The sequence below is a fragment of the Amia ocellicauda genome, chromosome 1 (genome assembly GCF_036373705.1).
Source record: "Amia ocellicauda isolate fAmiCal2 chromosome 1, fAmiCal2.hap1, whole genome shotgun sequence".
Lineage (NCBI taxonomy): Eukaryota > Metazoa > Chordata > Actinopteri > Amiiformes > Amiidae > Amia > Amia ocellicauda.
The window spans coordinates 36,928,965-36,943,718 of NC_089850.1; the positions used below are offsets into that span (position 1 = coordinate 36,928,965).

The 14,754-nt window shown below is 39.3% G+C and overlaps 1 protein-coding gene across 1 annotated transcript; it reads left to right on the plus strand.

Moving 5' to 3' along the window:
• Nucleotides 1-1,847: 1,847 nt before the first annotated feature.
• gnmt (glycine N-methyltransferase) lies at nucleotides 1,848-11,200 on the plus strand. Its single transcript, XM_066703456.1, has 6 exons — nucleotides 1,848-2,170; nucleotides 5,264-5,391; nucleotides 5,972-6,085; nucleotides 6,228-6,370; nucleotides 6,793-6,917; nucleotides 7,079-11,200. Exons 1-6 carry the CDS (start codon nucleotides 1,965-1,967, stop codon nucleotides 7,248-7,250), a joined length of 888 nt encoding a protein of 295 aa, XP_066559553.1. The 5' UTR covers nucleotides 1,848-1,964; the 3' UTR covers nucleotides 7,251-11,200.
• The last annotated feature ends 3,554 nt before the right edge of the window (nucleotides 11,201-14,754 follow it).

Here is a 14,754-nt window from a genome sequence, read left to right on the forward strand (position 1 = left end):
ATTACTATGTTTTAGTTAAATTGAATTTGTAATGATTGATGCCTTGTACTTAACTGTATTTTTGCACTTTGTTTTACACTTATGTTGTAAGTCGCCCTGGATAAGGGTGTCTGCCACGAAATAAAAATAATAAAATAATAATAATAATAATAATAATAATAATATATATATATATATATATATATATATATATATATATATATATATAGACAGAGAGAGATTCAGTAGTTCTCTCAGAAGCTTCATTACAGCTAATAATACACAGACATGTGCCTGAATATGAGGAAGGGGGTTCATATTCCAATAAAAAATATATTTATTAAAACGGATTTACACTGATTTGAAATGTGTATTTCTGGTAATACAACTGATTTACAAACATATGTGTGGTTATTCAACAAAAACAATAAGAACAATAACACAGGATAAGAAAATCTATGACAAATTTAAACAAAACAAACTTGTTCTGAAAGTAGTAAATACTTAGTTTTTCCACCAGACAGGGCGACCCTACAGCAGAGTAGCTCAGCCAGGGTTGACAGCAGTGCAGCCGAGCAGTCCTGGTATGTGCCAATATTATACAAGGCTTGCATCATCTCTTTCTCAGCTGTCCCTCCTTATACTATTGTATTTATACAGTATTTCTGACTAGGAGAGACTTAAGAAATACAATTCCTAAGGCAGCGACAAGAAAGGTCCACTCTATCAGATCCAGTCAGTTCCAGTTTTGATCTTGTTTTTTTTGGTCTCTCAATCCGTACCCCCCCGTCAGCACAGCCTGAGATTAGGTTTCAGTGTGCAGGGCTGTGCTGTACATTTCTAGTGCTGCTGCTGGCTACTCTAACTTGGCCGGGATAAGCTGGATCTGACTGACATGCATGTGGAGAGGGGCCGGGGCTTTCACCCACCAATCACGAGGAGAGGAGTAGGTCAACAATACTAAACCCACACAAATACTACCTTGAAAAGAGCTTTCAGAAGCTAATAAGATACAAAAGCAGGGAAATGGGTAATAAGCAGCACATAAAAACACCAGTACTGTCCTAAACAGCCTGTTTTTGATCCCTTATATGTAAGGTACAGTTTTGATCAATCCAGTATCAAATCCCCGATATTAGATTCACTCGCCTTCACTGGGCCTTTAGCAAAGCACTTTGAAAAGTCCAACAAAAGTCCAACAAAAACAAAAGTATGACCTCCAAGGATGCTGCGAGAAGACAGAGGCGGCTAAAAGCAGAAATCATGTTATCAATATCAGTACATAACAGCCAAGCTAAACAACAACAGGCTTTGAATATTTTGTATATGTTTTTTGAAATGCCACTGCACTGAACTAAATGGACATAACTGATACCTGTAAAAACAGCCCATGCTGTACAGCACATTGTTTCACAGAATAAGGGAGAGCTAAGTGTACAAAATGACAAAGTACAGTAACTATCCAGCATGTTAATACTCTGCTGACCATACTAATATTAATAGTGAACCTGTCTGTACTAAACATAAATCCTTTATTAATAGTGGTTTAGTCACTAATAGTGTTTGGTAAAAAGCTCGACATATGAATATTAGAGGTAGTAAACAAATCACAACTTTGCTGATGAAATCCAGCCCAGACACGCTGCTCTGTGAAGCTCCGCCCACAGCCTCGCTTTCACTCGCACGCCTGGGAGAAAAAGACAAAAAACCAAAGCAAACACTCAGTTCAACAGGCGGGGCATGACGTCAGCAGCACTCGCAGCCAATAGAAAGGAAGGCGTGAGGCGATCCTGGCTTCTGATTGGTCACAAGTTTTGCACAGTAGCTATTGGTATAAAACAAATGACACAAGAGAAAAGAGAGGAAGAGAGAAAAGGGTGAGAGCGGTACGGCATCTGAGCGAGCCCGGTTTAGCAGTATTCATTATTATTAGTGGCACACAGCTCCGTTTCCTTGCTTGCAGTTAGCAGTAGTGAAGTGTAGAGATGGTGGACAGTGTTTACAGGACCCGCTCTCTCGGGGTAGCTGCGGTCGGGCTGCCAGATCAGTACGCAGACGGGAAGGCAGCGAAAGTGTGGCAGCTGTACATCGGGGACACCCGGAGCAGGACTGACGAGTACAAGAGCTGGGTGCTGTCTCTGCTCCGCAAGCACGGCTGCCAGAGGGTGCTGGATGTAGCCTGCGGTACAGGGTATTTATTCATCATCATTTATAGTGACGTTTCCTCATACCAAAGCAGTGCAATGGCCAGATCTCTCAATACTCCATTCCACGCGTCTGAAGAATCAGAGCATGTTAATTATTATTATTATTACACTTATAATTTGCATACACCCATGTCATTTGCTTTACATTTATCTAGCAAGCCAGCTACCTGTCTCTCCACCTGTCTATTATTATTATTATTATTAGTAGTAGTAGTAGTAGTAGTAGTAGTAGTAGTAGTAGTATAGTGTAGTGTCATGCATGATTGGACAGGCAATAATAGTAATAATACAAAACAGTACAGTAAAGTATCCTTATGCTGCCAGGCCTACCAGTTTTTCACTTTTATGTCATGGGCAGAGGATGCATTTTATTATGCACTCTGTCCCTGTACAGGTTTCACAGGGTTTGGACTTTACACTCAAATGTATCACTGTAGATGTATAACTGATGAATGTGATTTTCTGCATGGGAAGAGATTTAAACTAGTCAGGGTGTTCCACCGAAGATAAAACCATTATATAAACCGTAAAGTTTTATGCAGGATTTTCACAACTGAACAGAACAAAACAAAAATGCGGGGAAGGCCACATCCTGTACTGTAGCAGATGTTCTTCCAACATCAGCCCAGTCCTGAAAATAATAATAATAAAGAGCAGTTATAGTACCTTATATATAGAGTTCCACTATAAATTGAGCTCAAAAAATATTCCCTTTGTTATTTACATGTAACACAAATCTGCCCATCAGATAATCCTGGAGATTAGAGAGATTAATTTGAGTTAGGTACACAGATGACATGGCAATTCTCAGGTGTATCCTGAGCCTTGTCATCCACGCAGGTGTGTTTTCTTGCTTGTGGCATAAGACATGCTGATGGTAGGCACTGGAATTTTGAACTCAACCCACGGTGAACACCTGAAATTCTTCTCTTTTGTTTCCTCTGTGTCAGGAAATGCTTGCAATCACTCAGACTAGTATATTTTAGATCAGAGGCAAGGTAATATTGGCACAGTGGAGTACAGAGTGTTAATGCAGTTTGATAGCTGGTCATGCCTCCCCAGTTCCCATGGCTTGGTGTGGGGGGCAGACGGTGCTGTGGCCTTGCCCTTGTGTTTCCAAACCAATACTGATAAGTTGGAGCTCCAGACAGAAGCTATCGGCCCTGTTGTTTTTTTCTCTCAGTGGCCTTCATAGTAACTAGGGCCATGCAAGTGCACATGTTATCAAATTTTTTGCCACATCTATTTAAAAACAAACTATTCAAAGCAGGTGGTAGTCTGGCTAAACTGCTTTTAATATGAAGCAGAGTGCTGTTACACAGGACAGTGTTCTGTACCTTCTGCACCTTTTTCAGTCCACAAACTACACAGAGCAAAATCCACAAATTAGTGTCTGGTGTTGTGTCAATGCAAGCTACCGATACAAGCAGAGACTTTGGATCCTGACAGTTTTTCAGTAATAGATCATACAGGTACAGAGAGGTGTGTAGGCCTTTGTGTGCACTGCACTGTCACTATGATTGACATTACGGATCTGCCTCTTTCTACCCCAGACACGAGACAGCAGGACTCATGGGAAAAAAATAAAAAAAGTCTGTTCAAGTGAAACACTTAACCAAACACTAGGATTATGTGATTCGGAAAAAAAAGAGTTACGTGTCAAGTTACTGGCAAATTGTGTTTAATTAAATGTGTTTTTCAGTGCAGCCTTGGAATTTATTTACCATCTCTGCAGAATCAAACTTTATTTCTTCATTGCTATTCCCTGGCCGTTAGTCCATATGAAGCCATTCAATCACAACCTCAAAATAAAAAGGAAAAACAACCTCAACAGAAATGTAACTTTTCTGCCTGGATAGACAAGATTCCCCCAATAAAACAAATAACTGTTTCAGCGGGATCCTTTGTAGCAGTGAGTATTGTTCTGCTAATGGTCTTAAATGGATTAACTTTAGAGAGAAGAGTTTAAAAAGCTAAAACCAGCAAGAAAATATGAGTTCAACAGTTAAGGAATTATGTACATTCTTATAGCAAACTCTATATCAGTTCATACAATTATGCCACTCCACATTGTAACTTTTGATTTATCCATCTCTCTGCATGTCATAATAAATATAAACATGATAATATCTCAGTTCAGATTTTTAATTTAACATGCTGCCTTTTCTAATGATCTGGTTTAATGTACACGTACATTACTGGATCAAAAAGTGGTAGAAACTGAATAAATCTAAAATGTTGTAACTTATTTCAACAAAGGATTTCGTAAAGAGGGAGGCTGGTTAATAATTATGAAACAATTTGACAAAATTGCCAAGGGGAAAAATACTGAAGAGGGATGCTCTAATCCAACTCAAATAAAGACAGACCAACTCAAATAGATGGTGCTTTTGCAAGATTATCTGTTTAGTTGATCAATATTGTCTCAACAGTTTTTTATTTGTTTCATTACCATTAAACCTCCTAATGATGCTTTCAAATATGCTATTTATTTTTTAAGGGGAGAATTTTAAGAAATATTATTTTGAATTATATTGCCTTACTAGGATTAGGAATTTTATATTTACACCCATGTGGAGTTGTTGCCTATACAACTACTGCTGGATGGCAGTGAGCATCCTGTGTTCACCGAACCACCTCGTAAACATGTTTTTGATGTGAACCTGCGATGGAAATGTGGAATGGGGGCCGAGGTCAGTGGCCAGGCTATATTTGGGCCTTCCCTTCCACAGCTGCCCGGTCATTGGATCTTGTTGAGGCTGCAGACTGGCTCTTGTCTTGAAGGTGGAATTCCCTGCACACTCCCCTCCCCACCCCACCCCACGGCTCCCTGCTAATTATAGCTCTTGTTATGAAGTGGCACGTTACTGGAAAGGCCACATTCAAAGTGAGTGCAAAGCCCCATTTGTAGCCCAGTTGGGAAACTGCATAAATTGCATAAAGCCATCTAGACCATTGCGACTCCCCTTTTTTAGAAGGTTGTGCTCAACATGAATGTTACAGCAATGGGAATGGTCACGCAGTATTGTCATTCAGTGTATTGCCCAATCAACAGTGTGCGGTGTGGTTTTGTGCAGGGTCGACTCCATCATGCTGGTGGAGGAGGGCTTCAAGTTGGTGAGCGTGGACGCCAGTGACAAGATGCTGAAGTACGCGCTGAAGGCCAGGTGGGACAGGAGGAAAGAGGCCGCCTTCGACCAGTGGGGTAAAGGACCTACCTCTGTCTTACGCCAGTCATGTTGAAGGGCCTAGTGGTCAGTTACACACAAAAAAGTTTCCACTTAAGCATAAGACTATAAGAGTGCTGTACAAACAAACTGAAATCAATACACTACACTGTAGAAGTACTGTAGGTTATGCAATACTTTTATGTTTTATGCAGCTGGAAACTGGTGATACAATGGATCTGCAGTGTTTATATAATTTGCTACAGATCAGGTATCAAACATAAGCAGAAAATTAAAGAAAAAACACACACCAAATCATTGAGCACTCACAATGACCTTTACATCAGGACCAGAATAACAAATGAACAAGTATTTTGGTCAGGACATGCGATTAACTGGAGGGGTGAAATTTAGGGAGCCCAGACTGAGAAACCCTGGTGTGGAAATCAGCTTGCACAACAGTCGGCAGCCTTTTTGCTTGCGAACAGTGCCGTGGGATTTTTAATTGTCAGTAATCTGCTTTGATCGTCTGTAGTCTGTTACTGGAAAGTCAATAAACTCTTAATTAGGCCCTGTAATGTTAAATGAACTTAATGTACTTATTTATTTTCTGTGCAGAGATTGAAGAGGCTAACTGGCTTACATTACCAGACGACGTGCAGAAGCCAGGAGATGGGTTTGACGCAGTCATCTGCCTGGGAAACTCATTCGCCCACTTGCCAGATTTCAAAGGTAAGCCTGTAGCCTGTAAAGATGGCTGTAGTAAGCATGTCATTTTATTGCACCAGGGGGTTGTACCAGTATAAATCCTTTGTATTAACAAGGTGTGTGTTTATTTCTTTGTGTGTGTGTGTTTGGATTGTAATCCATGTAGGGGACCAGAGTGATATCAAGCTGGCGCTGACAAACATAGCCAGCATGGTGAAGCCTGGTGGGATCCTGATCATTGACCACCGGAATTACGACTACATCCTGAAAACAGGGAAAGCCCCTCAGGGAAAGAACATCTACTACAAGGTACCACTGCAGGCAGAGCACATAGACACAGCCTCCACTACTCGCCACGAATAGCAAACAATACAAAAAATACACCAGATGTGTTTCCTGAGGTAGTGAACTCGTCTAAGTGTATTTAAAATTCTGCTGCTCGTCTACTGCTTGAAAACGAAAGTGGATTTTGTTGAAAATCGTTACAAATTGAGCAATACGATTGAACTTTCAGTCACCACTGTGTACATCATCATCTGAACCGCTGTCTGTGTTTTGTGTAGGGCGACAGCTGTTAAAATAAATACTTTTACTTATGAAAATTCCATTTAATGAAACAGAATTACATCATTACCTCCCCTGAAACCACAGAATTGGAAAAACATAATGTTCTCACCGAGCATTGTGTCAGGCTAGGGTTGCTACATGCAAGTTGTCGTTCTGTGTTCCAGAGTGATCTGACTCAGGACATCTCCACATCAGTGCTGTGGGTGAACAGCAAGCCCCACATGATCACTCTGGACTATACCGTGCAGGTCCCCAAGCAGAAGGGAGCTGAGGAGACACCTGAGCTCAGGTACCGGAGCTGTTTCTAATATATTTAGAAACACATATAAATCTATACATGCTAAATATATGAAAATGCCTGCTTAAATATTTGTATATACACATTCACTTATTGTATTGGACAAGATGACCGCTCTAACTCGCCTTCGTGTTGTTGTATTTTTTTTGCAGTAAGTTCCGCCTGTCCTACTACCCTCACCAGCTGGACAACTTCAAGGAGCTGCTGAGAGAGGCGTTCAGGGGGAAGTGTGAGCAGAGTGTGTTCGGCGACTTTAAGAGCTACGATCCCAGTACAGACCAGGCCCCTTGCTACTTCATCCACGTGGTCAAGAAGACCGCCTAGGCCCCAGCTGCATGACCTGCTGATGTTGAGATGAAGAGCTGCTTTCTCTCCTTCTCCCCTTCTCTCTCTCACTCTTTTTCTCTCCTTGTAATTTGGCCTCTCTAAAACTGCCTGGGTTCTTCAGTCACTCACTCTTTTCATTGGGGCTCAGGTTGATAACCAAGCGATTGCCCAGGCTGCCTCTTACTTTTTTTTCTTACTCCTCAGCTGGTCACTGGGGTAGGGTGTGGCCCCTGTAGAAGCTGGGCTTTAGCAGCTCAGTACTGTCAACACCACCGCCAGTTACACATTAAATAAGCGTGATTGCATGTGCATTAGATTGGTGGAGGAAGCCAGGCTGATTTCTGCAGATGTTTGTTGATGCAGTTATCAGGAGCTCAAGGCCATACATTTCCAAGAGGTTTCTTTTCCATCTGTCAGAGACAGTCTCATGACCTGGCCATGTTCATGAGAGATTGTGATAGCAACACGTTTATACCATCTGTTTTTGGGTTGTTGTTTTTTTAAATACATTATTATCTTGCTTGTTACATATTCTTTTATGTTTTGATGCCCCAAATCTATTCAGTTACTTCTGCTTTTGGTCCAGTACGATTTCAGATCTGAATGTTCTTTTTTGCTTCTTTAAAACAAGCTGCTCTGAGATCACTTGAGGGAGGAGCACTGTAGCGCTGTCTCTGTACTGTGCCATGCAGTTCTATTATTTTGGCTTCAGGGTGAGAGAAACACAGAGTTGGCCTTGTGGCGAAAATACTAACAAGACTAAGCACAGCTGAAAAGACCAGCACTTGGCAAAGTGTATTAGAGGGAACCGAGAATGGCTAATCTGAAAGGGGTTTAATTATGGTTGTAGAAAGATGAGAAATCCTTTGATGCATGCATATGAGTTCTTGAAGTGCCCTGCGGATCACTGATATCTGCATTTCCCCATGTCACATCCTCTTGTTCAGCCTTGATAAAAACACGCCACTCAGACCAGAGGATGGATCTGAATTTTACAAGATCCCAGTGTGTTAGCCTCTGCCGCGTGTCTTGGAAGTTTATTTCCTGCCTGAACTACAGTATATGAAAAGAGAATTTGCTAGTTAACAACCACCAAAGGTAATCGTGCCAGACACACGCAATAGGATATGTAATCGGTAAGAAATTAAAAGCAGATGATATAAATATCTCCCTTTAATTGTCACCGCATCGGCCCTATTCCCTAAGGGGTCGTGATTCTCCTCCCTGTGTGAAGGTCACTGGATGTGAGACTGAGTCTGGCTGGGGTTTGGCTTGGTAATCGCTAAGCAGCATTATATATTTGTCACTGTTTCAAAGACATGAATTAATTGCCAGGACTCTTGGGTTCAGTATACGTTTTTCCTCTTGTCAGCATTTAAGTCTTTTTAATTTTTGTTTCCAATTGAACGATTAACTATAACTCCCCGCTCCCTCCTTCCCAGTTTCTGCAACCAAAGAAATATTTCAAAATTATGGCACGAGATGAAACCGTTTCTTCCTCGATAATGTGCAGAACTCAGACGCGCTGCTCTGTGTATGCGTGATTATGTGTAACTTGGCCAGAAATCAGTGGCTGTAGCGGAAAACATTTTGTGAAGGGCACATCTTGAAGCTCAGATCATGAGTGAAGGATAAGTCCCTACAATAAACCTGTGTAGAAATAACTACTGATCATTTGAATGATGGTGACACAATTTACAAGGGTCCTTATACTCTGTTTCAGTAACACCAAAGAAAAAACCAACAGGAAGGAAATAGTGCTAGCTTTTTTTTTGTTTGTTTGCTTTTTTTAGTCGATAGCAGTCTCTGTGTACTTCGTTAGCCTGAACATTACTGACAGACAAAATACCTATGCAAACCTCTATGCAAGGAAGTACATAGCTGTTGCATGGATACTGTACTCTGTATGCTGATGCCAAAATGACAGGAACAAAATAATAAAAAAAAGATTCGGCGTTCCGAGTGTGAGAAGATTTGCTGTCTTTCTGCAAATAATTATGCAGCATCACATCCAAATCCCTAATCTGCTCGAGCCTCAGTTCCTTCCCCAAAGTATTTTGTTGTCTTTGGATCCTGCCAGCTGTCGGCGCAGCTTTATTGTGAGCTTCCAAAGTATCGTTTTGCTTTATTGGTTCAGTTTTATTCCTGTGCCTTCTAATACAAAAGCTGCCACCATTCAAATAGAAAATATTTTTTTCCATGGGGTCTTCTGTTGTTTCTGTTGCTTTATTCACTAAGGCATATTTCACTTTTTGACTGAAAATAATCTTATCTGGGAAGCTTGAGAAAATATACAAATATTGTGGATCTACAATCTCAATTGATGATGTTCATTAATCAATAATCCAATTTCCTTTTTTTATTTTTACTTCTGACACATACTGTGTAGGGAAGTGTCTTAATATGTCTAAAATACAAATACATGCCACTTTTGTGATTTATTTGAACTGTGATAATCTTGCATTTCATTAGTATTGTTTTCAATGTGATAAATCTGCATTTCGTTACATTTTACTCAGTAAGATTTATTTTTGTTTAATTTTTATTTGTATGTTTTCAGTAGCCTCATGAGACATTTCCCTGTTATCTTGTGTAAACTACTGTAGAAGTATAATTGTTAGGTATACTGTAAAATCAATATGGGTAATTACCATTTGACATTAGTACAAAAATGATGGGCATTTCTTTTGAGGTGAAAGTATTACTGTTGCCTGCTGTCTTTTCAAAGTTACTGTTCCTTTTTTCCAAACATATATCTCATATTCCAGCTTTTAAACATCATGAAAAAGATCTTCAGACTGTTGTGGCTCATACCAATGTTACTTATTGGAGTTTTACTCCTTTTATGAACATGTAGAAAACTGACCTATATTTGCAAGAATTGAAAGGAGTATTTTTCTTTTCTATAGCACCTCTTAACAGTCCCTAAACAAACCAATTATCCACTGAAATGCATCTGTCTTTGTGCTAATGCTAATGACTAGGGCTTAAATTGCACACTTCACTTCAGTATATAGTGTGTTTCTGTGTCCAGGGGCAGATGCATAGCTTAGCTTTCCTCTCTCTAATTTAACTTTAAAAGGCAACATATGTTGTTCTGTGTTTGTTAAGTTCGTTAAGTTTTGTAAGTCCTCATGACAGTTGCAAGAAACATCCAAGTATGTCCTGTAAGCAGGCTGTGAGATAATGCAGTGTGAGAGGGTGTGACTGCTTACCTATTGTCCACCAGAATGATCACATCAAGATGTTGTGATAACATCTGCTTTAATGAGGATTACTACAGTACAAGTGGCAGAAGGTGCTTGAATAATTTAACTGGAAGTGACAGAAGATGTTACATGGCAGTGCAACAGTGTGGGTGGTTAAGTGAAACAGCCTCTCCATGTTTGTACATTAACCACGTTAGCTGCAAAAGACAATGTGGTTATTCAGTGAGGCATGTTCAGCTAAATTCCCAAAGGTTGTGTGGTTTTCTGCACTGTTTTATTCTCCAGATCCTCAGTGATTAATGATAAACTTCATTGTTTGTCTCAGTCAGTCAGTGAGTTTCCACTGTTTTGTAATGACAAAGTCTGCCACTTACTACAAGCATTTCAAAATTTCCAAAGGTAGCATTGTTTGATGAATAACCAAATAATGTGGCATGAGTTACTCAGTGGATTGTATGACTTGGCATTCCAGCTATTGGGCAATACTGCCATCTGCTGGAATGGGAATGTAATTTTTATTTTATTTCAGTTATCAGCTGTTGAATATCAATTGTTTGGAGTCTGGGATAAAATCATTTTAATGAAAACTATGTGATTTTGGGGATATGTTTCTTTTTTCAGCCATGCTGGGGGTGAACTGATTTGTCATATTTGTTTGAAATGTCTTAATAAACTGTTTACAATGTTTAGAATCCATTTCATTAAAATAATCCAATCATTTGACTGGGATACAAAGCATTGCTTAAAACTGGAGTCCCCTATTATTTCTTGTACATAGAAGGCAGTACAATCATTGTCTAATTTTCTGTGTTTACCCAGTCAGTGTGTGAGCGCCCCCATGTGTGTGAATTACTGTTGCAAAATGTCTTCTGCAGTGCCAGTCCAGCTGTGTACTGAACACAAGATTACTGAATATTGTCAATATTGTTAATGCTTACAAACACATTTCAGTTAATTAATTGTTTATTTTGATTGAATCTATTTCTGCAGTGTTGCTGCTAAAGTATTACATTATTATGACCTTGTATTGTAATAAGAACAACCCTCTCCCCTAGTCTTTCATTAGATCTTTCTCATTGTCTTTGTAATTGTAGCTCTTAAGCACTGAGACCCCTCATAATGATTTATTATCAAACCCCTAACAAGTTATATGTTGTATAGCTGGACATGAATCTACCACCATATAGGACATATTTTATGAAACTATTGCCTTAATAGCTCCTCTCCAGCTTAATTTTAAATTAAAATACATTATTTGGAGAATGACATTGAAGTTATTTGTTTGCGCCTGACAGCCGATGTTACTTTGCACTTGGTGAGCATTGATGTTGAGCTCCATGTCTGAGGATCAAGAACATAACAACGGTTACAAACCAGAGAACCCTATTTGTTTCATCTTGATTGCTGGGTTTTTAAGCTTCTGTTTTGGACTATTAAGGCCTCAGAAGCTGAACTGTTTTTTTGAATGTATTTATTTAACATAGCATTACACAGTACACAAACAGGTGAGTGCAATTTCTTACCCCATCTCCATTTGCCCCAAATACAAAGCAAGATTGAGCATTTTGAAATTTCACTTACCTATCTCTAACCTCCTAAGTCATATCTTATCAGATGATAATAGACAAACAAGGAGAAATGTCTGGTCTATATAGGAAATATATATGTCTATATATGTCAACCCTGCCAAACACTACAACGTGGAGCACAGAGATTATGATGATGAGATTTGTTTTCTTAAATTAACTGTTCAAAAGTATATGGAGTATGCAGATTAAAATAATGGAACCAGTGAAATATATGCAGTATACCCTACTACAGATGCACAATATTTCTGGACAATATGAAGTCATATTTCATAACTTTATTCCTTACTTTATATTTTCTTTCCTCCTGTTTCCCCCTTAAAATAATTTGTTGGATTTAGTAAATGAAACCTAACATACTTATAAGACTTTAGTGAATTCTGTATTTATGTTTTCAATTATACCCACGTTTCAAAACGTTAAACATCAGTGTTAAATCGTTTAAAGTAAAAACAAATAGGTCACTCTTGTATTTTTTTTTTTTTTTTTTTTATTGTTCTTTGCATGGTATAAGGCTACCACAAGAGCAGGGACACCATGGGAAACCGTCACATAAAGAGCAGATTTGTTTGTGTACCTTGGTGAAGAGCCATGGCTCGTGGTCTGCACATCCCCAACCACACTCATTTTCCATCATTGCTTTCCACTGAGCTGTACCACTTTTGGTCACTGGCACACTGGGCCCCAAGTCTTGACACAATCCCTACATTTTATAATATTTTCCTTTTCTGAGAGAGCGAGCAAAAAAAAAGTTTTTTATATATCTTTTTTTATGTGGCACTAATGCCTGTGGTTTGCGAGTTGAAAATTTGCTTTTGTCATCATTTTTAATGTGTAACACCATGTGGTGATTTAAACACTCCTTAACTTGAGAGATAAACTGCAGTGAATACATTTAATAATCCTGTCAGTTTGACTTCAATCCCTGTTGTTCTCCCCTTCTTTCTGTTACCATGGTAAGTTTTTTTTTGTATTATTATTATTAGTATTATTATTATCCCGTTGTATGCAAAGCATCCAGCAAAGAGATCTCGGAGGAGCTTAGCATGCCTAACTATTTACCAGTACAATAACATCATAGCCACCCAACAATAGCTGGCAAAATAGGATACAGTGATATTATAGCCATGGTATGTATCGCTGCTGGAATGGTAACAAAGGAAACAGTTTTCCACATGCAGCAACAGCAGACATACAGTACAAGTTATAGCACATTATTTCTCTGTAATAAAATAGCACAAAGACCGCAGTCTGCTTTCTTTCACCCTAAAGACTTTTCTTCACCTTAAAGACTGTGACACATTTTGTCTGCGTCCTATCCCGGTATTTTGTTATCTTTAGGAAATGGTGTTGTGTTGTGTTGGAAATCAAATTAAAAAAAAGTGGGTTTATCCCTTTGTTACTGCACATGCTATAATCTAAGACAGAACTAATCCCTTTTCTTTTCGACCAATGGAAACGTTGATGTGGTTTAAAGTTGTCATATGTACGCCAAGGGTAACGTACTGTACACTGAGTGCGGTGGCAAATGGCATGTGGCCACTTGCATAAAACAACTTAACTTCAGTTTCACCTTGCCCTTCTTTGTCCAAATTACCTCAACACATCAAAGTTAATATACTATTAAAGGGAAAAGCTGCTGCTATAATTAATACTTAGAGCACGATGTTTAGTACTTCAGGGGTTTTATTCAACTGACTCCTGGATGCTAGAAAAGTCTACAATACAGCTGGACTGTCCAGATATTAGGATACACACAGGATTGGGCCATGTGGTGCCAGAGATAGGCTGCTATATGAGAGTTCACTACAGTGAATTTGCATTATACTTATACACTTCCCCCATGTTTTTACCACTGCTTTATCTTGCATGTATGTTGTTTTGTTTGGTTTGTGTCACAGTGGTTTTTGTCTCCATGTTTTACTATGATTTCACTGTGCTTTCTACACTTTACTGTGCGTAAGACTATGAACACCTTTTGGCACTGACATAGGGGGGAGCTGTTGCCTCATCGCTGTAAAATCAGACTTCCCATTGTGAAATTGGCCCACTGACTTGTTTGTGGCATGACCTGATCACTGAAGATTTCCCACCACTGAACTAAAAAAAACAGCAAGCAGAATATTTGCTCTTCCTGTTGCACAAGCAACATTCCAGCATGGCAAGGATGATCAGTTGTATCTTATTTTCAAGCATAACACATTACTAATTTAGAGATCAGGAGTAAACAAAACCATCGAAGAAGAATGGCAATGAAAAATAATTGACAACATGACCTCTAGAGCCTTTATTTGTTTGCTCTCACTGACTGAACTTTGAACAGTTTTAAGGAACTGCAGTTAAAAGGTGCATTTATTTCACAGAATGCACCAGTTAAAGGGTTAATGTTGACAATGCAGCCATGCCCCTCATATATATAAAACAGATGTCAACATTGGCTTCCAGTGCAAGTCTAGGCTTTGACAGATGTGTGGTGTTAATGATGCCGAGTGATGTGTGGCAATGTGTTTCTAATCTACGAAATACACAGAGAAGTGAGGCTTCACTGGCCGACTTAATAAGGGGTGGGGGGTGGGGGGCTACAGTCCTTAACGTTACCTCACTGTTCAATTACAAATAAAGAAATTGAGAAAATGGAACACCAGGCCGGTTTTCATTATGGGCTGAATGTTATTTTTGGCACAGCTCCGACAAATGGGGGGAAAA